The following is a 27,202-nucleotide window of genomic DNA, read 5'->3' on the forward strand; positions in this document are numbered from 1 at the left end:
ATGCCTACTGTCCCTGTCCTATTGTTTCTTTTATTTTTCTTATATGTACCCATTTCATGTATTCATAACTATGTATATACTTATACCTATTATCTTGTAAGCAAATGGCAAATCAAATTAATCAAATCAAATCAAACCATGTCCACGATAGAAATATCAGCAAGAATCTGCCAGCAAAAATACTGCCACCATTAAATGTGGTTGGTTAGTCTTTTCTGCCCTTATATAGGTACTCCTTGACTTATGACCACAATTGGGACCAGAATTTCCATATCTAAGCAAGGTGGTTGTTAAGTGAACTGTGCCCAATTTTATTACTTTTTGCCATAGTTAAGACAATCACTGCAGTTGTTAAGTGAAACACATAGTTATTAAGTGAATACAATTTCCCCCATTTATTTTGCTTGTTGCAAGCCAGTTGGGTAGTTTGCAAATAGCAGCCACATGACCACAGAATGCTACAGCCATTGCAAATGCCAACCATTGCTGATTGCCAACCATTAGAATTTCGATCACATGACTGGGGGTGCCGCAGTGGTTGTAAATGACTGGTCAGAAGTCGCCGTTTTCAATGCTCTTGTATGTTTGAACAATTGCTAAACAAATGGTTGTAAGTTGAGGACCACTTAGACTTTGTTACTAAATTGTGCTGTGTTCTTTAGTCTATGTGCTCTTCTCTTCTTTGTTACCATAATCTTCCCGTTGTGATTACCACATTACCATGGCAAACATATCCAATGCAGTGTGTTTTAACAAAGAAAAGCATGGCTACTGTATTTGTTGTGGCATTTCTAATTTCATATTCGCATCCATTCGACTTAGTTCCGTCCTATCTGCCCTTTTCTACCCCCACATAAATCAGAACATGTGAATCCTTGTTATTTTTTAGGCTCTTGTGGTACTTTGCAAACACTGGAAGGTAAAATTTACTTAAGATTTTTTTTAAAACTGTTGAACTAGTTGAATTCTTGGACATTCGAAATACTTTTCTCTCTCGTGCAGTACCTCTCTGTTCTTCCTCTCATCCCTGTCTAAAAGTATCCCTTTTTATGCTGAAGTGGGATGCTATGCTTATGTGAGGTGGATGAGGTCAAACAATAGAAAGAGATGTAGCTCAAGAGAAGTAACAACTATATACAGCTAAAAATCATAACTGTAGAACTGGGGTTTCTTATCTCAGAAATGCAGCATTAAACAAGAGATTATAAATTGGAGAGACACTAACACTATGCTCAAGCTTGGTGTTAGAAATTAGCAGAGAGCAAAAAATAACTTGGGATTTGGAAAGTCAAATGTTAGACGAGAAATAGTAATGATGCTGGCAGTGACCAGAAGGAAGGAAATATATTAATAGCTCATCTCATTGCCTCCAAAACAGTCCATAAAAATTACAGCTCTTGAAGTTATTTTGATTTATGAATGTAAATTTAGCAATAGAAAATTAGTTGTGACTTTGTAAACTTATAGCTGAGCATATTTCAATGAACTTGATTAGATTAAATTAAATTACAAGTTGCAATTTCCAACTTCTTAAAATTAATGTTTTCTATAAGAATGCTTAGTATAGACTTACTGTATGACATATCGGGTAAGTTATGACATCTTGCTTTAATCATTTTTATACTGCAGTCAGATCAAAGTTTTAATCATCTTCAGCTATGTCTGTTTTAGAGTACCATCATCATTTCTCATGCAATAACAAATGCTAAACATCTTGGTATTCATCCTTACTTAGTACTATTGCATTCAGAGGATTTTGCCCCCTGACTTAAGAAGCACATTAGGGGCAGAATAAATTGGAGAGAGAACTATAAATTTTCCCCAAAAAGAAAAATATAACCAACAGATAAATGCAGGTTTAGTTGTTTGGCTTAGTATAGAACAGGGATTTCAAACTAAATTTCATTGGGGGACGCACTGGGGTTGTGTTTGACCTCAGGGTGGGGTGGGGGCCACCATGATATCACTTGTGTTGGGGAGGCGTCTGTGGTGGTCTGAGTGGGCTCCCGAGCTCTGTTTTCAGCTGCGATAGACTCCTGCAACCCTCTGCCAACAAAAACTGATCTTGGGAGGACCATGCATGGCTCTCACAAGATCCATTTTCACTGGCAGAGGCGCTGTAGGCTGGTCCTTCGCTGTTTCCAGGACAGCCTCATGGACCAGATCTAAGCACCCCATGGGCTGGATCCGCCCCCCTGAGCTTTGAGTTTGACACCCCTGATATAGAAGTTTGTTGCATAAAATCACTAATAAAATGAGTGTTGATCTAAACAAAGTCTTTCTTGGAGCAGAATATATTTCAACAATGTTATTCATTTCAGGTTCAGTTTTTATTCAATGAACTATGTGCATTTATATTGGACCATATGATTTAACAAGTTTGATTTAACATAGATTAGCATAGAAGCATTATACCTTCCTTTTTTTTTTACTATTCTAAAATTCCTAATATTCATTCTTTTGTTTGAGAAATCCACAATAATTCTGATCTAAACATGACTGAAGTGTTTGAATTGAAACTGCAACATTTTAGTTCAAACATTTACAAACATAAGATTACTGCTAAAGCTTGTTTGGCAGTTCTCAAATTAATTCCTTACACGTAATCCAAAGGATATGTACAAATGTTACAAAACTAAGTTTTGCTGTTTATTCTGTATAATGAAGAAATAGCACCAATTGTAAATAAATACTATTTTTTTCTTAAGTGAACCTAACAACAGGCATTTAATTTTTCCTCTACATATCTTGCAATGGAATTGTTTGTTTAAGGCAGTTTTTAAATAAGCTTCCATTTACTGAGTTCTATTATTGGCCAGGAATAAATATATGTCCATACAATAAACTTAGTTGAAACCAAATAAACTATTATGTTTATATTAAGCTACTAATAATTGATCTAGTTGTGGATTATTAAAAATTAATCTAGTTGTGTGGGTTTGCATGATGCTCTAACTATAAACTAACCGCATAAGCTGGGTTTTCACAAGATGCTGGGATAAAAATTGGTGTGGCTAGTTTTTGAAAACACTACCAGTTGCTTAGCACAATGTGCGAACCGTGTAACTGTTTACTGCATATAGTAGAAGGGATCTGAAAAATGTCAGACACTGTGGTACACACAAACTAGTTTCTAGACTTAACACATGATTATAAAAATATGTTTTGACATCTACTTTCCAAGAATACAATAATTAAATCTAGAATATTTTTTTATCCAAAGAGTATGCGTCTGAATAGCTTATAAACTTCAAAGTTAACATAGCTGTATAACTAACACATTGGGGTTAAGTTCTGAATTGAATGAAGCTGATTCTTTTAAAGGAAGTAAGGAATTCCCCACATGGAAAGAATGCCAATATAGCAGATTTTACTGTATTTTTAAAGTATGAACCATTTTACAGGCTATAATGATTCTCATATCTACATTTAGATGTTAAAAAAGTGAAGTGAGCAAATCCATGCATGGAGAGTTTACATTACTATTTGGGTGAGAAAGAGTTCGAACTTCTATTTTATGAATAATATAAGAGTTCATTTAACCAATCCTGTGTTCAGATCAGCTTGTTCGCTGGCTTTTTTCCTGGTTTCTGGAGTATTTAATGGATAGGATTCCTTGTTTTCTGTTGGAATACATCTTAGGCATTTTAAACAAGATCCTCCTATTTTGGCAAAATCCTGGTAGGTATTTTCACTTGAAAAGCAGTATAGTATGGGATCTGCAACACAATTAAAAGTGGTCAACAAAAGAGAAATATGGTAGATGTTAAAGATTCTGGCAGCAAATTCACAGCTCTTCTCAAATAGGCTGCGTATTAACAAAAGAACATGATATGGTCCAAAGCAAATTAAGAAAATTAAGATTGTGCTTGAAACTAAGCGTTTAATTTGAATTTTCCTCTTTTTCTGAGTGCCGTGACTCTTTCGGACAACACGTAGAATTCCATAGTAGGAAAAAATAAGGAGGCAAAATGGAAATAGGAAACCAGCTGTGAAACGGTAAAAGTTTACGTTATGTTCCCACTTTTTTATGGGATAATGCTCAAAGCACACTAGATGGCTCTCCGAGTCTTTACTCACTTCTCCATGTTTAAAAACCAGCCAACAAGTCACTATTTCTTTAGTCCAAATAACAGCGCTCACCATTATAGCAGCCTTCATTGTACGACACTGTTGGAAACGAAAAGGATGCACCAGTGCAAGATAACGGTCAATGGAGATACAGCAGAGAAACCCCACACTGATATAAATGTTTTCATAAAGGAGGATGCCACAAATTTTGCATAAGAGTTCATTGTAAGTCCAGTTGTCATGCTGCAAAACATACTGGAGCCAAAAAGGTAGAGAGAAAATGTAAAGCAGATCGGCTATGGTTAGATTGCAAAGGTATATTCCTAGTTCATTCTTGACCTTAACTTGCAAGTAAGCATAGTACAATGAGAGACAATTGGCTGGCAATCCTACTACAAAGACAAGTATATATATCACAGGTGACAAATTCTGATGTATGCTGTGATTAATGGTGCAGTCCTGAGTGTTATTGACCTCTTCTGGAAGAATCCCCATGTTCTGCAGTCTGTTAGCTCAGCAGACATATTTTTTTATTCTGCCATCTTTTGCTTTATATGATTATCAGTACTTGCAATCACCTGCAAGAAAGAAAAAAAGTCACAAAACAATCCTTATTAAATTCAACAATAAATCAGTTTTTTTTCATAATTCAGGAACGCAAAGGCCATACTCCAGTACTAAAACTCTTGAACTTAGTAACTGGTCCCATATCATATGGTTCATTGAACCATCAGTTCCTGAATAAGCAACAGTTGACCGAATTCACCACTCACTATCTCATAATATACTCACCTGTGATTAAGTTTACTTACTTAAACTTGTTTTCTCACTTTGTGCTATGTGTGTGTGTGGGGGGGCAGGTAGTGATGGGCTAGGACTAGAAAGACTGAGAGTTCACATTCACTCTTATTATCCATAGTAAACTATCAGAACAGGGCTCCCAAGATCTGGTGATCTCTAAATGGCAGCAAAAGGTTCTCTTTGCTGCCTTGTCATGAGTACTGTCTGGAGTTTGCATCCCAAACCTGATAGTCCTAGCCAAGGGTTTCCCCAGATTAATTATTCTATATCAACCAAGTTTGGTTATAGTATAGTTGTGGGGATATGATGAAGGGAAATTTCCATACAGGCAGACTTTGAGAAACATAAATACTATAGTTCTGTAACTGTAATCATATGATTACCCATTTCAACTCCAGGTAGCTCACAACAAGTAAAAACAATCCAACAAAGATGAGCTAAAAAGTAATATACAAACCTGGAAAAAAATCCATAGTCAATTAAAAAAAACAATAATGATAAGCAGTGGAATTAATTTTACATAAGGTCAAGTCAGCCATTGATACTAAGCAATATGTTATACTGATCAAATCTGCACACCACATCAGACTAAATTGTAATTCATTGGTTTGTTGTTACTGTATTATAGAAAGCTAGTCTGTATACTACCTATTTGGTACTTGGATGAAACTGGAAATTTTTATTGTACTCTGACAATGAAGGTAATAATAATGATGAAGAAGAAGAAGAAGAAGAAGAAGAAGAAGAAGAAGAAGAAGAAGAAGAAGAAGAAGAAGAAGAAGAAGAAGAAGAAGAAGAAGAAGAAGAAGAAGAAGAAGAAGAAGAAGAAGAAGAAGAAGAAGAAGAAGCTGTTGATTATTGGAAGAAGATAATGGCAAGCAACTTTTAAAATGTGAGTGACCAAGAAAAGTACATGGATAGTCATTAGGAGCTGAGGTCAACCAAAGGTATAATTATTTTTTTAAATATAATACAAAAGTTCAGATACTTTGTGGAGAATATATTTAGTTCAAGATTTGAATGAAGTTCTAAGAGTTCTGACTGCTTTATTTTTGCAGATGTTTCACTGCCTTCCTTGGTAACATATTTAGTACTATGATCTTGGAGAAGTCAGGTCTGTTGATTAGCGGACCTCAGTAATTCCAGTAGGACAAGTAAATATATATTTACTTATCCTACTGAACTTGTTATGTTTGGGTCATTTCTACTGTTAGGTGTTTTTGTTTTCTATTATCTAGTTTTAGCTTCACTGACGGGGTACTTTGTTTATCTGGGTGTTGGTTAATACCTGTATGATAGGGGATGTGGTGATTCTGTGCTGTTTTTAACCTCTTGCCAAGTTGACCTTTGGCTATTTTAGTGAAATAGTCAGTGGTTGATTCTAGGTTTATAGGTCTGTTGGTTGAAAATTTATCAGAATGCCAGTCTATTAGGCATGTTTATGCATTCTTGTACTTGATCCAAATTAGAGTTTCAGTGGCTTTCAAGGCAAATTTATGGTTGAACTTGTCTGTGCACAGTGAAATTAATGAGATTCTTTCCTGTCTTCTAACTGCTTATAGTACTCCTGAATATGTTCTATTAATGTTCTACCAATTTGATATTCACAGTTTGTGCATATCATTTTGTAAATAACTCCTGCTCTATCTTTTTTGGTTCAAGGTCTGTGGTGTTACTTAAAATGCTTTGCAGATATTTTGTTGGTTTGTGTGCTATAGTTCTTCCAAGCAGCTTGTGTGCTATAGTTCTTCCAAGTGCTATAGTTCTTCCAAGCAGGTGAGTTCTGAAATATTTTATAGATAATTGTACCAGTTATCAAGCAACTCTGGGAATATTACAATGTTTTCTTAATAATACAAAACAAAACATCAACAGATTAAAATACTGGGCATCAAAATTAAAACATTAAGTTAATAAAGCCAATAATCAGTGCATACATTGGGTGGAAATTGGATCTTCTAACTAATTTACTAGTCACCTCCAAAATGAGTCCCTCACAGTATAACAATAGCACTTAGACTTATATACCACTTCACAGTGACTTACAGCCTTCTCTAAACAGTTTACAGACTCAGCATATTTCCCCCAACAATCTGGGTCCTCATTTTACCCATGTCAGAAGGATGGAAGGCTGAGTCAACCTTGAGCCTGGTGAGATTTGATCTGCCAAACTGCTGGCAGCTGGTGATCAGCAGAAGTAGCCTGCAGTATTGCACTGCATCACTGCAGCTCTTAAGTATATAATGCAAAGCACAAGAATTTTGCCATTAGTTATTATTCTATGGGATTCAAAGTTTCTGCCTAAATTACTGGTCTCTTTAAAAAGTATATGTAATTGTTTGTTTATTTAATCTATTAACCAACTCATAAATGGATTTGAAATGGGTGGATAGCCACAAAATGCCTAAGATAAAACAATAAATGTAACAAAATAGATAATTCTTCCAAAGATTATAATATAATATAAGGATTAAATAAAAACAACAACTGAATGAAAAACTGTTGGTGACCTTCTACAGCTGCACCATAGAGTGTATCTTAACTTGCTGCACCTTATGGGTTGCCAATTGTACAGTAGCAGATAGGAAAGCACTCCAGAGGGTTAACGTCATTGCCCAGAAGATCATTGGTTGCCCTCTCCCCTCTTTGGAAGAGCTTTATAGCTCCTGCTGCCTTAAGAAAGTTCAAAACATTCTCAAAGATCCATCTCATCCTGGGAACCCTTTTTTGAACTATTACCATGTGGCAACAGTACAGAATAATAAAAACAAGCACAAACAGCTTCTATCCCAGGGCAGTCGCTCTTTGGAATTCTACTGTATAGTGCAGTGTTGATGTGATGTTGGGGGTTTTCAGTTCAATGTGTGGAAGGTAAAGGATGTGTGTTTGTGTTTATTTTCATGGACATGATGAGCAATGAAGATGGTGTTTGATTTCATTGTATGAGTTGCAGTGACAATTAATTAAACTAAAACTAAACTAAAAAACCAGATGCTCATAAGGAATACAGTCAGTCTAATGGCTGTTAACATTCAATTCAGAAGTCAAAAATCCAAATACTTCACCTGGTGCACCAAAGCAAAGAATGTGAATAGCAGCCCAAATTCCAAGTGAATCATATACCAACAAAAATAACTTACTCTTTCCTCCAAATTCCTCATATTTCATTATAGTTAGCTACAGATTTGTCAAACATACACACACACACACACACACACCTCTCCACAACTTTTGTGAGTTTACTCTGTGGGGATGAACAACTGAACAAAGTAAGGAACAGTATAATAAACCTGAGCAAATCAGGGGGGATTGCTGTCATACTAGCAAGCTGATGTATGATATGGAGATGCTTTTCAGAGTGGCTGCAGATCTTGGGCGCCCTGGGTTTAAGCCTCTATTACAGAAGGTCTTTGGGTCCATACTGAAGGAAATAGTGAAGAAAAGAGAAAATGTAAACAGTCCAAATACAAATATCAGGATGCAGCTGCTCCAGGAATGTCAAGGAAGAAGATAAATTCCTGAGGAAGGAAGAATGGAGTGTTTGATGTTCTAATGCAGATGCTGAGTTTTAGATAGATTTCAACTGCTAAAGCTGAACACTGTGCAAGAGCATTCAAAGCATAAGAAAGAATTCCTCTCATGGGAAAAAAATGTTTCTGTCTCCCTCATTCACATTTGATTGAGGTTCCCTGTGAAAGAACATCCCATATTTGAAAGTGGCAGAAATGCTTTTCTGGAGATAAGAAGTATGCTGAGGGAGAGTTGATGGAACATTGGCACTGTTCCCAAAACACACTTATCCCAGTCAGACACTAACCCCATCAAATGCCCTTATTGATGGTTCTGCCAGCACACAATTGCATTCAATGACTCATTTTCCCTTTGTTAAAATACGGGATTCCTATTCACTTAGATAAGACAGCCAGTCTGGTGTGGTGATTAACCCACTAGGCTAGAAAGCAAAAGACCCTGAATACTAGTCTTGCTTTCAACATAAAGCCAGCTGGGTGACTTTGAGCTAGACTCTCAGCCTTAGCAAGAGGCAATAGCAAACCACTTCCAAAAATTTTGCCAAGAAAGCTGCAAGGACTAGTCCAAACAGTCATCTGGCATCATAACTGACATTAACACACATACACACACACATACACACACACACACACAGAGAGAGAGAGAGAGAGAGAGAGAGAGAGAGAGAGATCACTTAACATAGGACATTCCTCCTCCTACTGTATGGATTTTTTGCACCAGAAAGTACTAGCAATGCTGCATTGCATCACTAGTCTTGTCCCCACTGGCCAAGCAGGCAGCACTAGCCTGAGCTGGGACAATTAATCAGGAACTGGGAAGTGGTTTTGTACTACTAGGCCTTCTTAGTGATTTCCATAATGAGGAGTTATTTTTAAAGCTCTTCTTCCAACTCTTTTTTTTTTCTCGGAGGATTAGATTAATTGAGTTTCCATGTTTCCATGGCATGATAAAAGGAATGGAATTTGCTTAACTGTGAAGGACTTTTAGATATAGTTCACCAGGTCAATTGACCCTTTCTGATGTCCCCATAACACACTAATTCTACTACAGACACATATCCACATATCCATTAACCCAGTTGTTAAGTGTGCTATGGAAAGAGGGCCATTTTGATGTCTTATGTTTGGTCAGAGAAGAAGTAACATCTTCCAAGTGAACTTTTTAAAAATCCCTAAAGAGCCTCCAAGGACGGGAAAGGATTTTTTTTAAAAAAATAAGCAAGGCATTGGTTCAAAGGGAAAGGAACATAAAAAGTTTGGACAATGTTTCTATTGTTAACAGACTGGACTCTGGGGAAATGTGTGTATTATTTTTCCAAATCTCAGTTTCAGGAAACAACCATGAAAGGCAACATTCCCATTTCTTGTCAATGACATTATCTAAAATCACAAAGTATTAATGCATTCAGATAACTACGAAACTGCCTCCCACCCTCCTTTGATCAACATCAGTTTGCTTATAGAGCAAACCGATCTACAGAAGATGTTGTGGCCATCACACTTCATAGAGCGCTGAGTCATCTGGAGAACAAACAGAGCTATGTGAGGATGCTCTTTGTGGATTACAGCTCTGCGTTTAACACTATCATCCCAGATATACTAGTAACCAAACTGTATAATCGCAGGTCCCCACCCCCACGTGCTCCTGGATTAAGAACTTTTTGACAAACATACCAGTCTGTTAGACTTGGCCCCCACCTTTCTTCCACTATTACACTCAGTACTGGTTCCCCCCAGGGTTCTGTTTTGAGCCCCCTGCTATATGACTTGTACACCTTTGACTGCTCACCAAGCCACACAACAAACACCATCATAAAGTTTGCAGACGACACAACCGTGATTGGTCTCATCTCCGGAGAGGATGAGACGGCATATAGGGCAGAAGTAGAGAACCTGTCTTATCTGGTGTTCACACAACAATCTGTCACTGAAAACCAAAGAACTGATTATGGACTTCAGGAAACATGGACAGGACCACGCCCCACTCATCATCAACGGAGAATGAGTGGAAACTGTCCCTACGATCAGATTCCTTGGCATCCATATTTCAGCTGATATCTCCTGGTCCCCTAACAGCAAGGCCATAGTGAAGAAGGCTCAGCAGCGGCTTCTCAGTGCTGCGGGTTCTCAGGAAGAACAATCTGGATAAGAAGCTATTGCTGGTTTTCTAGAAAGCCTCTGTGGAGAGCACTCTGACATATTGTCTGGGTGTGTAGTATGTAGGCTCCACAGTTGAGGACAGGAAAACTATACAGGGGGTGATAACCACAGCTCAAAAGATCATTGGTTGCCCTCTGCCCTTCCTGGAAGACTTAGCCAGGTTCTGCTACCAAAGCAGAACCAAGGCCATTATAGAAGACCCCTCACACCCTGGCAATTATCTTTTTGACCTGCTGCCATCTGGGTGGCGTTTTAGGTCAATAAGATCCCATACCACTAGATTAACAAATAGTTTCTTTCCCTGGGCCATCCGAACCGCAAATAAACACGAAGTCACTACCTCATTAATATGTGAAAAGATGTGAAATCTCAATAAACAATTCAGAAGTATAATAACATATTACAGTACAATCCATCTCTTGTGTATTATACCCGACTAAGCGTTACAGTCAGTGTTGGATGTATATTTTGTGTATATTCATAGATATTGTACTCAAACAGATCAAACAGATAATCAAAGTTGGAAGGGACCTTGTAGGTCATCTAGTCCAACCCCCTGCCCAAGTGGGAGACCCTACACAATTTCTGACAAATGACAGTCCAATTTCTTTTTGAAAGTCTCAAGTGATGGCGCTCCCACAACTTCCGAGGGCAAGCTGTTCCATTAGTTGATTGTTCTCACTGTCAGAAAGTTTCTCCTTATTTCCAGGTTAAATCTCTCCTTGTTCAGTTTCCATCCATTATTCCTTGTCTGGCCTACAGGCACTTTAGAAAATAGCTTGACCCCTTCCTCCCTGTGGCAGCCCCTCAAATATTGGAAGAGCTCTATCATGTCTCCCCTGGTCCTTCTCTTTACTAGACTAGCCAAGCCCAGTTCCTGCAACCGTTCGTTGTATGTTTTAGCTTCCAGTCCCCTAATCATCCGGTTGCTCTTCTCTGTACTTTTTCTAGAGTCCCAACATCTTTTTTATAATGTGGTGAACAAAACTGGATGCAGTACTCTAGGTGTAGTCTTACTAAGGCTTTATAGAGCGGTATTAGTACTTCCCTTGATCTTGATTGTATCCCTCTGTTAATACAATTTAGGATTGCATTAGCTTTTTTGGCTGCTGCTGCTGCACACTGCTGGCTTATATTTAGCTGGTTGTCCACTAAGACTCCAAGATTCCTCTCACAGCTACTGCTATTGAGCCTGGTTTCACCCAGTCTATATGTGTATTTTTGGTTTTTCTTGCAGGACTTTACTTTTCTCTATATTGAATTTCATTTTATTAGATATGGCCCAGTGTTCTAGTCTGTCAAGATCCATCTGGATCTTGAGCCTATCTTCTTCCCAGCTTAGTATCATCTGCAAATTTGGTAAGTTCCCCTTCTATTCCCTCATCTAAGTCGTTAATGAAGATATTGAAAAGTACTGGGCCTAAGACAGAACCTTGTGATACCCCACTGTTTACTTCCCTCTATGTAGACTTAGACCCATTAAGGACTACGCGTTGAGTATGGTTTGCCAGCCAGTTGTGAGTCCATCTAGTGGTGGTGCTATCTATTTCACTTTTTCCTAGCTTACTAAGAAGTAGGTTGCGGTCTACTTTGTCAAATGCCTTGCTGAAATCTAAATATATTATGTCCACAGTATTTTGCTGGTCTACTAATTTAGTCACTGTGTTGAAGAATGAAATAAGATTAGTTTGGCATGATCTGTTTTTAACAAACCCGTGCTGACTGCTAGTTATTACTTTACTTGTTTCTAGATGTTGGCAGATCTGTTTTTTTTTATTATCTTTTCCAGTACTCTCAAATTGCAAATGGAGACATGGGTACTCTATTTTTCTTATCTTCATTTTTAAGTGCTTTGGCTTTATTGTATTGCGAACAGTTGCTGGGGTGCATTCACAGTTTTGTTGTACTTGCACAATGACAATAAAGTTCTTCTAATCTAATCTAATCTAATCTAATCTAATCTAATCTAATCTTCACAAACATCATACAAAGATAATGTAGTTATTTCACTTCTATACGAAAGATTTACTTTGCAGTAACTCCCATTGCAATTGAGTGTTTTTACAAGTGAACACAAATGCTCTATAAGCCTCACAACAATTCAGAGGTACCGTTTTCTTCAACTTGACCAAGATGGAGGACGATGGTAGTTGCAATGTAACATATCAGGGAAATATCAAATTGGGAAGGCTACCTTAAGATGACATGTTATTGAATGTTATTTCTAACATTAACACATTAAAAATATGTCTCATTTTTGCTTACAATATGCTTTACATACTTTTTGAAATGCCCTTTTGATAAGACTATGTAAGGACTAGGAGCTGAAGAAGCATCTTGGATGAGAAGCTAAACATCTTCAAAGAAAAACCAGAAATTCCAGTTGCTCTTGAAAAAGCACCTTTGGAGTACGCTAAGTTCTGTTAATGAAGAAACTGGACAAAACAGACCCCCTGGGGGACTTCTTCCCAATGTGGTATTATTTTGATGTGTTGGAACTAAGCTACAATAATTTCTAGTTAGCATGATCAATGATATGTGGAGAGCACCAGTTAAGAGAAAATATACATAATGTGGCTGAGCCAATAGGGTAAAAGTCTGGAGTTCTCAATCCTCTTTCCAAAAGATATCCTATTCTATATTCTAATTCTTATTCTTGTTTCCTTGCCTTTGAGTATCAATTTAATAATTCCTGTTACTACCACTTACAATATCTTCTAAGAAGTCCCCTTCTCAGGTATATGGGAGATATAGGATTTTTGTGACTTGTGTGACTCTACTTGCAGTAAAAAGGTAAACATCAGAGAAATAATAACTTCTCTAGTTGACCCCTAGGCTGTAGCAATGCAGCATATACATGTCTAATTAAAATTTGAAGTCTTCCTCTCCCCCTTCTGGAAATCAATTAATCTCATTAAAAAATGAACAAAATCAAACAAAAATTATACATGAAACCTGATTTATAAAAATGCATGTGATGTTTTTTTGTCAGATTTGAAAGCAAAATTCTCTGCTTCTTTTTCCTGGACCTTCCCTGACTTCCTGGAAATAATTCTAACCAATTATCAGAGCTGTCAGGGAGACCATATGCTCTATTTGCTTTCCCAGCTCAAGTACCCTAACCTTTTGGTGTTTCCCCAGAGGTCTGCCGTTGTTGTCCTTTAAAAATAAATAAATAAGAGTGTTTGCCTACCTAGGAGGGGAGGAGTTGAAGGTATCTTGAGCAGCCTGTATGCCTATATGCTTGCCTATATGCGCAGCCTGGATGAAGATGTATATTCAAATTCAGATCCTGTCTGGCATCTATATGGCCAGGGAGGCTTCAGATAATGTACAGGCAGTCCTCGACTTATAACCACAATTAAGCCCCAAATTTATGTTGCTAAGTGAAACATTTATTAGATGACTTTTGCCCCATTTGACAACCTTTCTTGCCACAATTGTTCAGTGAACCACTGCAGTTCTTCATTTAATAACATGGTTGTTAAGTGAATCTAGTTTTTCCACTGACTTATCAGAAGGTCGCAAAAGGGGATCACATAACCCTGGGATGCTGCAACCATCATAAATACGAACCAATTGCCAAGTGTCTGAATTTTGATCACAGGATTACAGGGATGCTACCATGGTCTTAAGTCCTTTTTTTTCAGCACTGTTGTAACTTTGAATGGTCACTAAATGAACTGTTGTAAGTCACGGACTACCTGAATACACAGTTCACCTTTGCCTGGTTTAGTCTCTCACCAGATTTTAATCTGATTGTTAGGGCAAGCATTTTGACTGAGATCACAACATTCCTTGATTTGCCTGTCATGTTGCATCCTAGAAAAGAGCAAGGACCAAAGAGTAGGGAGGAAAGATTTTTTCCTTTGTTTTCAGTGTTTTGTTTCCAATTTTCCAAATGTTGTTTCTCTGAAACTTTCTACATTTTTTTTTCTTAAAAAACGGAACCTTTTCAGACATATGAAGAACTGTATATTGTATGGTAATTGGAATTTGAATACTGGATTGTACAGCTCTAACACATCAGTAAGTAACCACAGATATATTCTGAAAATTGTTGCTTAAAATTGCCATTTTAAACAGGACTGAATTATTTAAATGAGACATAAACAATAGGATAATTACTCATCAGTGTACAATTTTCCCCCTTAAAGAGGACATATATTACTCATTACATCAAGTAGAAGTCTGAACGTATTTTACACTTGGAATTTCCATGTCTGCTTGGCTTCCTTTTAATCAAAGTGTCAGCTTTGGAAGCGATATTTTACTCAGAATCTTCCACAATGCCACATTTTAGTACCTGGGAATTTGGGAGGGGGAATTTTTTAGAGAGAGGTGGAAGTTTAGTCATAACAACATTCTTCTTCTGAGTCAAAGACAAGCCATCCTGCACCTGGGAAAGGAGTGGTTGGAGGGATGTCTCCAGTTGGGACGTGATTGGACCATGTGATGGAGTGATGGGTACAGGGAATAGATCTTTGAACTTCTATTGGGAGGGGAAAACTTGGAACTCTCAGATTCGGGTTTTCCCAGATGTGCCAAGATGACTACTCTAATAAAATGGAACTTTGAGAAAATGCCTGTCTCGGAGTTTATTGGTTTGGAGTTTGTTAGTTGGAACACTGACACAAAGAGCATATCATTCATATGAAAGTTATGGCTATAATTTGTAAAATAGCCTTTTCACCTAAAAGATGTAGGAACACTACAGATATTGAGGGTACAGTTCAGCATTAATGATTCCATTAATCATTTATTTTCCTTTAGCCTTCACAAAGGCTAAATCTTGAATGTAAGATTTCTTATTAAATCTAAAATTTGCAATTCATATCTAGTATAAAGGCTCCTATCAATTGTAACTGACTGCCTGACAATTAAAACCATGCTGAATATAATATTTCAGGAATTCTGTGGCATGATATCACATAAATAATATCAAACCAATAAAGCAAAAGTAACATGACAGCCTCTGCCTTGCAGATGTGGAAAACAAGTCTAAGAACAAAGATAAAGAAAGGGAGTATCTATTTCAGTGAATAGTTTTTCAATAAATTGATTATCACCAGCAATTAATAATGGAAAACATTGTTAACCATGATCTAGTTGCTATGTAGCTTTAATGGAGCATTAAATAGCTAGATGTTTAGTTGACCTTTTACTGTAACCTATCCTCACAAGTTGTAAAAATGAGAGATGAGAAATAAAACGATTCTCCTAGCTGTAAAATATTTTGTTCACGCATCCCCCAAGCCTGTTGTTGATTTCGCCAAATAAGAGTTTTATCTGAAACAAAGTGAGGCTTATATTATATTTATACAAGTTATTTTAAACAAAACCAGAATGCTAACAGGCACAGGCTCAAACACTGACTGCTGTACTCCCAATATGCAATTAAATAACCAATGCTAAACAGGAAACCAACTAAAAAGAGAACTGGGCTACAGCCAACAGCAGCTGAACCACCTCAAGCAGAGAGAATAGGAACAACAAGTTACCTCACACTAAACCTATTTTAATATAAGCAGCTTGAAAATTACACAAGCAAATTAAAAGCTGTTGTTTTTTTGTGCTCCAAGCCATCTTAAGTCCTTTGGAGCAGATGGTCTCCAGCACTGTTCCATTCCAGTAGCAGCCCCAGTGCCCAGCTATTGAGCTGGCACGTCTCGGTCTCCCCTTCCATGGCTAATAGTTACCTTGGGCAGCCATTTTGTCCTTTGATATCAGGCTGCTCTGCTCTCTGCTGACTGCCAGTTGCTGTTTTTGTAATATTATGGTTGATCCAGCAATGGCCCATTAAGTTGACAAACCATCCTCACTGGGAGAAATGAGGGGCTCCATTCAACCTCACATTAGCCAGCGGAAACTTTTCTCAGTTGCTGCCAACTGGATAAAGTGTGCCCCCCTTGCTTTCTCAGCCCTTGCTCACAATACTGCAAAACTTTGTTTTCCTTTATTCTTTAAGAGTTGTTTAAGCTCAAAGGTAGGAATGTTGCTACCTGACTTCGTTTTTATGAAGCTGAATTACCAGTGCTTCCTTGTTTCCATGGTCCTTCAGAGCATGGTGGGAAACAAAGAACAGGCGTTTCCCCTTTCATCACTTTGATTATTGCTGCAAAAGAACAAAAAGAACAAGAAAAGGGAAAGAGTCTGCTGTAGTATCAAATGAGATAATATGAGAGGGTAATGGGTAGGTATCCATGTATGCAAACATCTGGAAAAGCAAAGGGAGGACTAATGAAAAAGGAACAGCCCCTAAAAGGAAAACTCAGGCACTGGAGACCAGCCCACTCAGAAGGAATCAGAGAAGTTGAACCTCCCTGCATGGATGGGAAGGACAAAAACTAGGAGAAGACCAACCAGGTCTTGCAGTGGCCATAATCTAGACATTGCAGTAACCTAACACTCTTGTCAATTGACTCCAATCTGGACTGGAATTGCAGGTAATGACTCATGAAAACATTGCAAGTACAGCATGGGAAACAAACTGCTGTGTGGAATTCCCCATAGAACATATTCATATTTTCTCCAGAAATTAAAACTATATTGTTGTTAGTTCTTCCCCAACTGAAACTGGAATTTTCCTACAGACACAGTCCATACTTTTGTGTGGTTTTCTGAAATACAATTACTTATTTTGGGTACTGTCAAGTGTACCTATACATTACTTGATGTGAGGACTTTTTTCTAGCATTGGTTAACAATTAAATTGCCTCTGGGTCTTATTCCTCTTCTTAGATGTTTTAAAAAGCATAGACACCCCTGACCAAATTGTGTGTTTCAATTAATTCATAAATGAACAGATGATACAACTGCCATATGGTACAATGTTAAGCATAATATCTTTCTGCAAATTTGAACGCATACTGTACTTATGTGCTGTGCAATTGTTTGCAGCATCAGAATAAGAAAATGGTGAATATCAGACACTCAGTCAGTCCTCTGAAAGTTGCCATTCTGCTTGCTTTTGCCAGCCAGGTGGGACAATGCAAAAGTGACAGGAGATATGACAAAGAACTCTGCTCATATCTTCAAGATCCACAAACTCTGCTTCCATCTGGCTTTTAATTCAGAGTAAGTGTGAATTTCGTTTTGGTATTATAATAATTCACTCATAAATTAAAGAGCACTGACAATGTTAAAAAAAAATCTCATATTCCAAACGTAGGCAAGATAATTTCACTTTCTTTCCAAAGTTCAAAATTCTTTGATAGGTGACAAGAAAATAAAACTGTCTCCTTATTGATATGCTAGGCAAAGTGGCAAGAATTAAGTGTTTAATTGAATTGTTCTCCTTCCATATTCCTAATAGAAACAAACAAAAAAGTTGATCTGCTCATGCAGTGCACATCAAAAACCATAAAAAGTGACATAAAATCATAGTGTGCTGGTTAGACAGTATATAGTTATTTTGGGAATGAGAGCTGTCCCCTTACAGGAATGCTTCATGGGAAATGTAGTTAATGCCTCTTGGGAGATGTAGCTCATGTCATGTGGTCAAATCTGTAATCCTGATTGGTCACTGAATCTGGTTGGGCTGAGGGAGTTTTTGAGCATTCTTACCTGGACCCCAGCATAGTGCTGGAGTCTTCCTTTGGTATATTGCTATGGGATGAAGATAACCATCTTTTCACTTTCCTGCTTCTAACTTTCTGGCTGAATATAGAGACAGGCAGTTCAACACTACAAAGACTTCCATACAAAGTTACTTTATTGGATTATATCAGGCATCCTCTCAGCATAACTGTGAGTTATACTTTGGCCTTTGTGGTGTTGAACTGCCTGTTGCTATATTCAGCGAGAAAGTTAGCAGCAGGAAACATAGGGTTGGAAAGACCCTTGAAAGTCTTCTAGTCCAATCCATTACCCAGTCCAGAAATCCTCCTTCCACCCTAGACAAATAGCTGCTCTATCTTATCTTGAATACTAACGAAACATCAACAGCTTCAGGAAGCGGGCAGTTCCAGTTCTATTGCTTAATAATTCTCATAGTCATTGAAATTGGATGTCTCACTATAAAGCTTCCCCCATGTTCTTGTCTGCACTCATTTCAGTTCCTCAGCATCCGTTATGTATTATCATACTACATCTGGACATAGCATTCCAGGTGTGGTCTGATCAGGGCTGCATAACACACTACTACACTTCCTTTGTTTTTAAAACTATACCTCTGTTGAAGGAGCCACAGCTGAATTGGCTCTTTGAGTAGCTGCAGTACACTGCTGGTTTCTGGTTGATATGTGGTCTACCAAGGTTCCACTTCCTTCTCATAGGTGTGTCTGCTGCACAGTTGTTTTTTCCTGCAGCACCTTAATGTTTTTAAGACTTCAGAACATTTTGTTGGATAGGGCCTGATGTTCAAATCTTTTTGAATCTTCATCCCATCTTCTGGAGTGTTGGGAAATTTTGCATATTTTATGAGCATCCCTTTTATGCACCACCTCCTCCCCCAACTTGCATAGGGCCTCTCACAACCGACTCTACCCATGTATGGAATCACTGAACTGCTCAGTGCCATAAGCTCATCTTATACAATACAATGGGGATACAATGGCAACCAGGACCATTGTCATTGCTAAGTGATACAGTAATGTGACATTGAGTTTTACAATCATATTGCTTTGCTATGGGAAAAATTCTGGTCCTAGTTGCCATCAGAACCGTAGGATTGTCTGTACATCCACAGCACTAGCTTGGTGCACTAATTTAGTCATATTGTCAAAGAAAGCAGTAAGATGTATCTGGCTTGACCTTTTCATAATCAATCCATGGTGCCTTTTGGTACCCATCCTGTTTATTTCTAAATGCTTGCAAATATAGTCTAATTATGGTTTTTCCCCCCCAAATTCTCCCAAATCGCAAGCTGACAGTTGTCCATAGTTTCCTGGGTCTACTTCCCCACCCCCTTTAACATATTTTGAAAACTGTGGCTTTAGTCCTTTGGCAGAGCTCACTATAGCCTGAGCTCCAGAGCTTTTCAGGCACATAGCTTGAGCTTTGAGCTTCTCAAAGATTTCAGTTGCTGGCTCTCATGTGACATGGCCAGTTACATTAACACCCTGGGATGTAATCCATCTGGTCAAAGATCCCAAGTGTTCTCTCACCCATTCCTCACTGTTTATGTCTACCTTTCTCTTCCCCTCCCTGCAGTGTTGTGTCTAAAAGTCCCTTTTGGGAAAAGAAAGTTGCAAAGATAGAAATTAAGCAATTCAACTTTTTTTCCTATTGCCTGTAACCGTTTGCCTTCCCAACTAGTTGTCCAACTGTTTCTCAACTTGTTCTAGACATAACCAAATAATCCCTTTTTGTTACTCTTGGCATTCATCCCAAGCCTCAATTCCTGCTGATTTTTAGCTTTTCTGATCCCATCCATGTAGATTCTCTTTCCTGATATTCTACTCTTGTTATATAAAAAATGTCATATACCTTCTTTTTTTTGTTTTTCAGTTCATCAGAAGGCTCATGGTACAACCACACCAGCTTTATCAAGTGCCTTCCCCCCACCCTTTTAGTATTCATTGTGTTTGGATCTTGATTATCTCATTTTTTAGAATTTTGCAGCTCTCCAAAACTTTTTTGCTCTTATGATTTCCATCTGTGGAATCCTTCCTACTTTTTCTCTTTGCTTGTTGAAGTCAGATCTCTTGAAATCTAGAACACTAATCTGACTATCTTTAGTTCTCCTACCTCCAATATGGTGCGTTCTAGGCTTACACGGTTCCTCTCTCCAAAGGTCTCTATCACTTACACTTCTTTCACTTACTCTCTATTAGTAAGTATTAAATCTAATATAGGAGATCCTGTAGCTCTTTTCTGCTCCTTTGAAAAGCATGAAAAAACTCACTGATTACTGATCTATGTAAAGTATAGTGATACAAATAAGACAGCATGTAATTGTGATGGGTTACTCCAGCAAAGACAAACGGCACCATGTGTTGTGCATAAAACTTTGAGTAAATTATCAGCTATGAGCTAGTTCTCACAAATGTCATATTTAATTTGAACTAACTCTGTGCCTAAATCTTATGCAGTGATGGACAACTTAAGCACATATATTGACTGTATCTGTGTGTCCAAAACAAGTCATTTTTAACCTATCATGTGACAATGCATGAATCAATATATGCTCCTCTCAGTCTGCTTACTCTGGACTCAAATGCTATTGTGTTGCTTAACTCAATAATTTCCTCTGTTGGTTCCATTTTTATAGATAAAACTGTGGTGGCAATTTGAAACATGAACCATGGATTATATCTAAATATAGCTAGTTAGTAAACACACAAAAAGAAAAGCTCTTTAAACACACACCAACTGCTAATTCTGTCTCAACAAATAGGACTGGGACTACAGCTGATCAAGAGGTATTGTATTTTAGCTCTCAATATAAGAAATAATTGTTATTGTGTTTGTCCATGCAAAACTTCTGGAAGGCCTTGGCATCATTTCCAATTTATTAATGAGAAACTGTGACTGAACTTTCTTATCAATACATGCAGTCTGTTCAGGAAAATTACATATCTACTTTTTTAATATAAAAAAATATTTTATAACATATAAAGATTCCATTTTTAGTTAAACAGTGTGATGTCTGGGTACAAATATTTTTAGGAAATATGTAATTTTTTATGTAATAAAAATTACATATCTACTTTTGATGGTCACCGGTTACCTGCTGCTAGTAGGACATTAGGATTAAATATCAAGTATTATGGGCAATCAATTAGGATCCTGGTTCAACTGGGACATTGGCAGAGGAAACCTTTGTTCAAGAAGAAAGTGGTACTAGCATAACAGTAAAAAAATAGTATAATAAAGTTTAAAATGAGGCAAACTATAGGAGGCCAGATAGATACAATTAGGAAGTGGACCGAAACACTGGATTTCTAAGCTCACTAGAAGCTTATTTTTATCATATTTCAAATAATCAGTATTTTAAATTCAGCAAGTAAATGGACTAATGGTCAGTGAAATTTCTTAAGCACAGGAAAAATGGTTTAATTGTTTTCAAAGGCAACTCTTAGAGTGTGTGCCATTAAACACAGGATTAAGTAATATGTGTGCCACCATCTGCAATATTTCAATTTTGCTATGTTCAATACAGAAATAGCAATGAGTTTGGAAGCATCTTAGTTATGCAAAAATCAGCAGACAGAACCTCCCTCAAACCTTTTCCTTAATCACCTTGAGATTCCACTTGCCCTGAATAGAGTCTTATCAAAAACATTGTCATGTTCCTTTCTTTTCTCTGACTGATTGTCTTATGTGCCAGTACAACTTATAAATCACAGCAATCATTTGCAAAACTTTAAATAACCAATGAAGAGTTTCTAATGTATGAGTTGTTTAGTGCCTTCGTCCCACAAGATGCATTCCAGAACAAAAACAATTTTGGTACTCATTCACAATACATATTTTTAATATAGTGTAAAATTTCAATTTCAACAAAACCCTGAAAGGCTTAGATCTTTAGAAATAGAAATGTATGTAATGGAATATTCACTAATTTCTTTGTGTGTGCCTGTGTGTGTGCGTATGTGAGAGTGAGAGAGGATGAGTGCAGATATGTACATACTTCCTTATTGCTAAACTTTTACAGTCCCTATCTTATACAGCCTCAAAATCGTATACTATTTCAGAAAAAAAGGAATGTGCAATTACATTGATTAATCCTGTAAATTACTCAGCGTGTAAGAGCTTTAGCAAGAAATTTACCAGAGGGTTTCCTCTGCAGCTTTCTGGTTCCTCCAGATCACCTAGGGGCAAAATTAGTGTTCAGCCAAATATCTGCCTCCAATTCTGAAAGTTTCCTGATACTATTAAAATACTGTTAATTACTCTAATTCTTTGCAAATGTTAGGGCAATGCAGCATTTTAGCATTAAAAGGACACAAACATTCTTCTTTCAAGTTTGTGATACAATGTCTTAAAGATATGATCCATGTCACCTGAAGACAAAAGTTGCACATAATTATTTTACTTAAAAAAAATCTTGCTTTTTTTCTGGCACCATGTGCCTGTTTTCCTTCCTGTCAAATCACTCACAGGAAATCCAGATATCCGGAGAAAACAGACTCTACTCAAAGCAGTAATTATGATCCATCACAGATACCATAATAATTATTACCAATATATTGCCAGATGCCTTTCTATGTGCTAGCTTTATATCTAGTAACTAACTCTTCTTTTAGAGCACATTATATTATACACTGGGTTCTTTCTACTGTTTTCTTCGCAACAACCCGATGCAGTGGGTTGAGCTGAAAAGGTTTGACTGGCCCAAAGTCATACAGTGAGTTCCCCTGGCTAAGGCCAGGTTTGGGTCTGGATCTTCCAAGTCCTATTCCAGCTCCTGTTTCAGTGGGAGGCAATAATTTATATTTAACAAAAATAAATTCCAGGGGGAGGGGGGTCAAGTTCTATTTTCTCTTAGTTTTTCTTTAAGTTCATTTATTGGGTTTTTGCACCAATGCAACACAAATCAATTTTTTAATTGAATATCTTGGAAAAAAGCATAAACAATTACAAGAGAGAGAACATAAAAGAAGAATGAAAAGACATAATACAAATGGACAAACCAGAAATTTTAAAATATGAAGATTACAGCTTTCTAAAACAGTGTTAATTATGAACAATGGCATGTACCAGGGAGATATACAGAGAGACATAGATATAGATGATAAAGATATAGAATTTGATAGGGCTCTGCTAAGGATTCCGAAGATGTGCTTCACAATGCGTATGAAGTATTCAGACCGCATGGGCATGCATGCACAATTACTTTTTGCTGGGAAGAAAGAGAATGCATCTTTTCCAGATGTTGTACACATCGATAATATTGAGCTTTTTTAAAGAACAGGGCTTTAATGTACTCAATCCCCTTGAAGCCACATTCGATTTTAATGAAACAACCTTGCTATCCTAAGCTTCAGAAGACCAGCACTGTGATATCCCCCAGAGTAGAACAAGGCAGCTGCTAAACTTTGCCTTGCTGGACAGCTCCTTCATTTCTTAATGTTGTTTCCTGTTTTCTCCCATAGCATTTCCAGGAAAATATTTCACCATACTTATGATTATCCAAAAAATATCCATTGTTGGTTTTGTGTCATTGGAAGTTAGTTCTTTAAAGAATTAAAATCGGTGAGTAATCAGAAATGACTAATCTTTAAAAAGCTCTTTAATACAGCTCAGGAAAAAAGTAAACAGAAAATCCATTTGCATTTACTAGAAATGTGCAAACATCAATGAGAAACCCAAAGGTACTACCCCATATCTTCAGCATGATACAGAGCTATGAAATTTGACGTTTTCTTCAGGAAAGTAAAACCAAGAAATATTAAAAAGCTGCCAAAATAGCTGGTCAAAATTTTAATTCATAGTGGCACAATTTGCTATTGAGGAGTAGCTTACATTAAAGAAGAGAAACTCATTAAAAATATTTTAAATGGAGAGGCAGGATTTCTTAAAGATGCCAGGGGAAAGGAAATTCAATAGATAAAATAACTGATTTGTCTGCTTCATGACAACAGACTTTCTGTCCACATCCTGAGCATCTCAGTTTAAGTTACAGAGATCCTATACCTACACAGAGATTTTATTGTGAGGCAATTGTCATGGCTTCATTCCCAGAGGATCCCATCCAGATATTCAGCATTTGAAGTGATAAGATAGGTTGATACTTTTTATTCAAGGCTACAATTCTGATTAATTAAAAAGTTCTTGCATTTTGAATTTCCCATGTACTGCTGTTTGTCAGCCACTGAGTTCGGCGGACCACAAATATTGGAGTGGATTACATTGTCATAAGATGCTACGTGAAAAAAGAAGAAGGAAGTCATGATGTGTGTGTGTGTGCGTGTGTGTGCGTGTGTGTGAAATGAATTCAAGAATTTTTGGAAGGTTCTGGCATGTATAGTAGTCCTCAGCTTACGACCACAATTGAGCCCAAAATTTATGTTGCTAACTGAAAAATTTGTCAAGTGAGTTTTGTCCCATTTTATGACTTTTCTTGCCACATTTATTAAGTGAATCATTGCAGTTGTTAAATTAGTAACATGGTTGTTAAGTGAATCTAGTTTCCTCATTGACTTTGCTTGTCAGAAGTTTGCAAATGAGGATCACAGGACTTTGGGACACTGCAATCGTCATAAATATGAGTCAGTTGTCAAGCATCCAAATGTAAATCACATGACCATGGGGATACTGCAATGGTCATAAGTGTGAAAAATGGTCGTAAGTTACTTTTTCCAGTGCCATTGTAACCTCAAATGGTCACTAAGTGAACTGCTATAAGTCGAGGACTACCTGTAGGCTACCAATGTGTCTTTTGTACTGTTCTAAAGGGATGGTTATTTATTGTAGGATCTTTTTAGTACCCAAAGCAAATATTCTTTTATCCCCAACATGCTGCTAATCACATATAAGTGGTGACAAACAGTGCATGCATACTTTCAACTACCATGCAATCACTATGAATCTGCTGCCCCATGGCATGCACTTTAAATGTTACTAGCATTGAAGCAGTTAAACATGAAATATTCACATGCAAAAGGTTAGTCTTATTTCCATGCCATTTCCTGCACGCAAACATTTTTCTTATAGGAAATGTGTCACATCTGAAGCAGCTGTTAGGAGATGAAAACAATGGGAAGTTTTAAGTTGAAAGGATAGGCATGGCTTAAAACTATATATAGCATATAATACTGAGTTGGCAAAGATTTGTTTCAGTCCAATGGAACAAACTGCAAATGAATGACTGCTTCATCTCCCACATGGGTGTTGTGGTGAAAAAAAAGAGTCATATTTTTTAAAAAAAGGTTTAGTAAATGGACTTTTGCCTGAGGAATTTATCTGAACAGGACAACCAGATCTACTGTGATATCTACAACTCAGGCAAATCAAACATCCATTACTGATACACATTAATGTGTGTTAGATCAGACATGTGAACAGTGTTGGTGACAAACATGGATCTCTATCAAGGTCTAAAATGGATATAAATATTGAATTTGCATGTACATATATGCACACAGAGTCCTTCCACTGACATAGAAAAGTAGCAGAATTTAAAAAGGAGAAAATGTTTATTTCTTTGTATCCCACCTTGAATTATTTGTTTTACAAATAAGATGACAAACATAGCCAAAACATTTCCGTCCTCCTATTTTCCCTACAGCCACACCCTATGAGGTGAATTTGGTTGAGAAAAGGAGTGACTGGCCCCAAATCACCCAACTGACTTTCATGGCTAAGGTGGGTGAAATTCAGATGGATAGAAAATATTGGCTGGGAGCTAGTATCTGAACTTATACTTTGCTGCTATGGGCAAAAATATTTTTTCTGCCCTAAAGATCTCTTGATCCAAATGATCTGCTTAATCCAGGTTTAAGCATTGCAACTCTGATCCAATCTCTGCTTAAATCGTTCCAGTGAACCGTGTCATCTCCTATCTGTTCTGATGTAGAACTGTCTCGCTTATTAAGTCAGAACTGGCTGCCTAACAATGCTTGACCTTTCATTGGAGAAATATGTTTTGGCTTTTAAGGCTATTCCGACTGTGTCTTCTTCTGTTGCTCTATCAGTGCTCTGGCTGGCATTCTGGGAATATGGCCCAGTAGCTGTACAGCTTTTTGATGTTTCTTGTAAGGTTTGCTAAAGGTTTGAGCACATTTTTCCAAAGTAACTCAGTTTCTCTTGAATTCTGAATTTCTAACACACTCATTTAGCATCCTGTCATTCTGTTCAATCTGTGTGTTCAAAGCAGCATATTTTTAAAACCAAAACAACAACGACAAAATGAAGTTTCAAATACATGAAATCAAATACAAAGCAGTCAAAACACAAAAAGTAACACTTAAAAGGCCCACTTTCCTCTGAGTGCAAACCAGACTTGTACCATTAGGAATGTCTGTATTTATTTGCCTCAGACTATAAAACTCCAGATAGCTTAGAAGCAAGTACTCTCCTCTTCTAAATAAGGATTTTATAACATACCCTCTATCAATGTCTATTCAAAACTTCATTCAGTTTAACAGGAATCTATCCACTTACAATATACATCCATTTCAATACCTTTGGCTGCCTACTATTTCAGTTCAAATAAGGAACACAAATCCAGCTAAGTTATTTCAAAGGAAGCTTTGTTCATTCTTTTAGGGGTCAAGGACGTATTTATGGGCTGTTTAATTCCAGCCATTTCCAACCTCTTAAAAGAAGTTCAGAAATCAAGATGCACTATTTAGGGAAACCCATGCCTACATAGCATTGAGCTGCTGCTGCTGCCAGTTTTCACACCTATTTCTTAAAATGAGTTGATGATACTCACCTAGAAGAAAAGTGCCGAGCTCTCTGGAAGTGCTGAAAGTTCTTGTGCCTGTGAAATGGAGCTTCTGCATCGGAGTTTAAGCAAGGCTTGTCTGACTAATCTCCTCCCAAAGGAGAGCTGTCAGAGATTGATCAAGAGGAGGAGGAGCAGCAGATCAGCTGCTTTGTTTGTCAGTACCACACCACAACCCTGCCCTGCCCAGATGAATTGGAGGCAACTTCCACCAGAATCGTCCCAGCATTCTCTTTAAGGCCAGAAAGACCAAAAAGCAAAATATTCATTTGGAACTCCACAAAGACCCCACTCTCACAGAATC

General features: G+C 37.4%; 1 protein-coding gene across 2 annotated transcripts; it reads right to left on the bottom strand.

The window, feature by feature from the left end:
- Positions 1-1,851: 1,851 nt before the first annotated feature.
- On the bottom strand, positions 1,852-27,115 carry GPR68 (G protein-coupled receptor 68). 2 transcript variants are annotated; one of them, XM_087922095.1, is made up of 3 exons: positions 26,887-27,115; positions 16,565-16,677; positions 1,852-4,649 (listed from the first exon to the last, which is right to left on the bottom strand). In XM_087922095.1, exon 3 carries the CDS (start codon positions 4,564-4,566, stop codon positions 3,535-3,537), a length of 1,032 nt encoding a protein of 343 aa, XP_087778221.1. In that variant the 5' UTR covers positions 4,567-4,649; positions 16,565-16,677; positions 26,887-27,115; the 3' UTR covers positions 1,852-3,534. The 2 variants fall into 2 exon arrangements, with proteins under 2 accessions (XP_087778221.1, XP_026568871.1); XM_026713086.2 differs by lacking the exon at positions 16,565-16,677.
- Positions 27,116-27,202: the final 87 nt, after the last annotated feature.

The sequence above is a fragment of the Pseudonaja textilis genome, chromosome 1, assembly GCF_049901715.1.
Source record: "Pseudonaja textilis isolate UNSWEBS1 chromosome 1, rPseTex1.2, whole genome shotgun sequence".
NCBI lineage: Eukaryota > Metazoa > Chordata > Lepidosauria > Squamata > Elapidae > Pseudonaja > Pseudonaja textilis.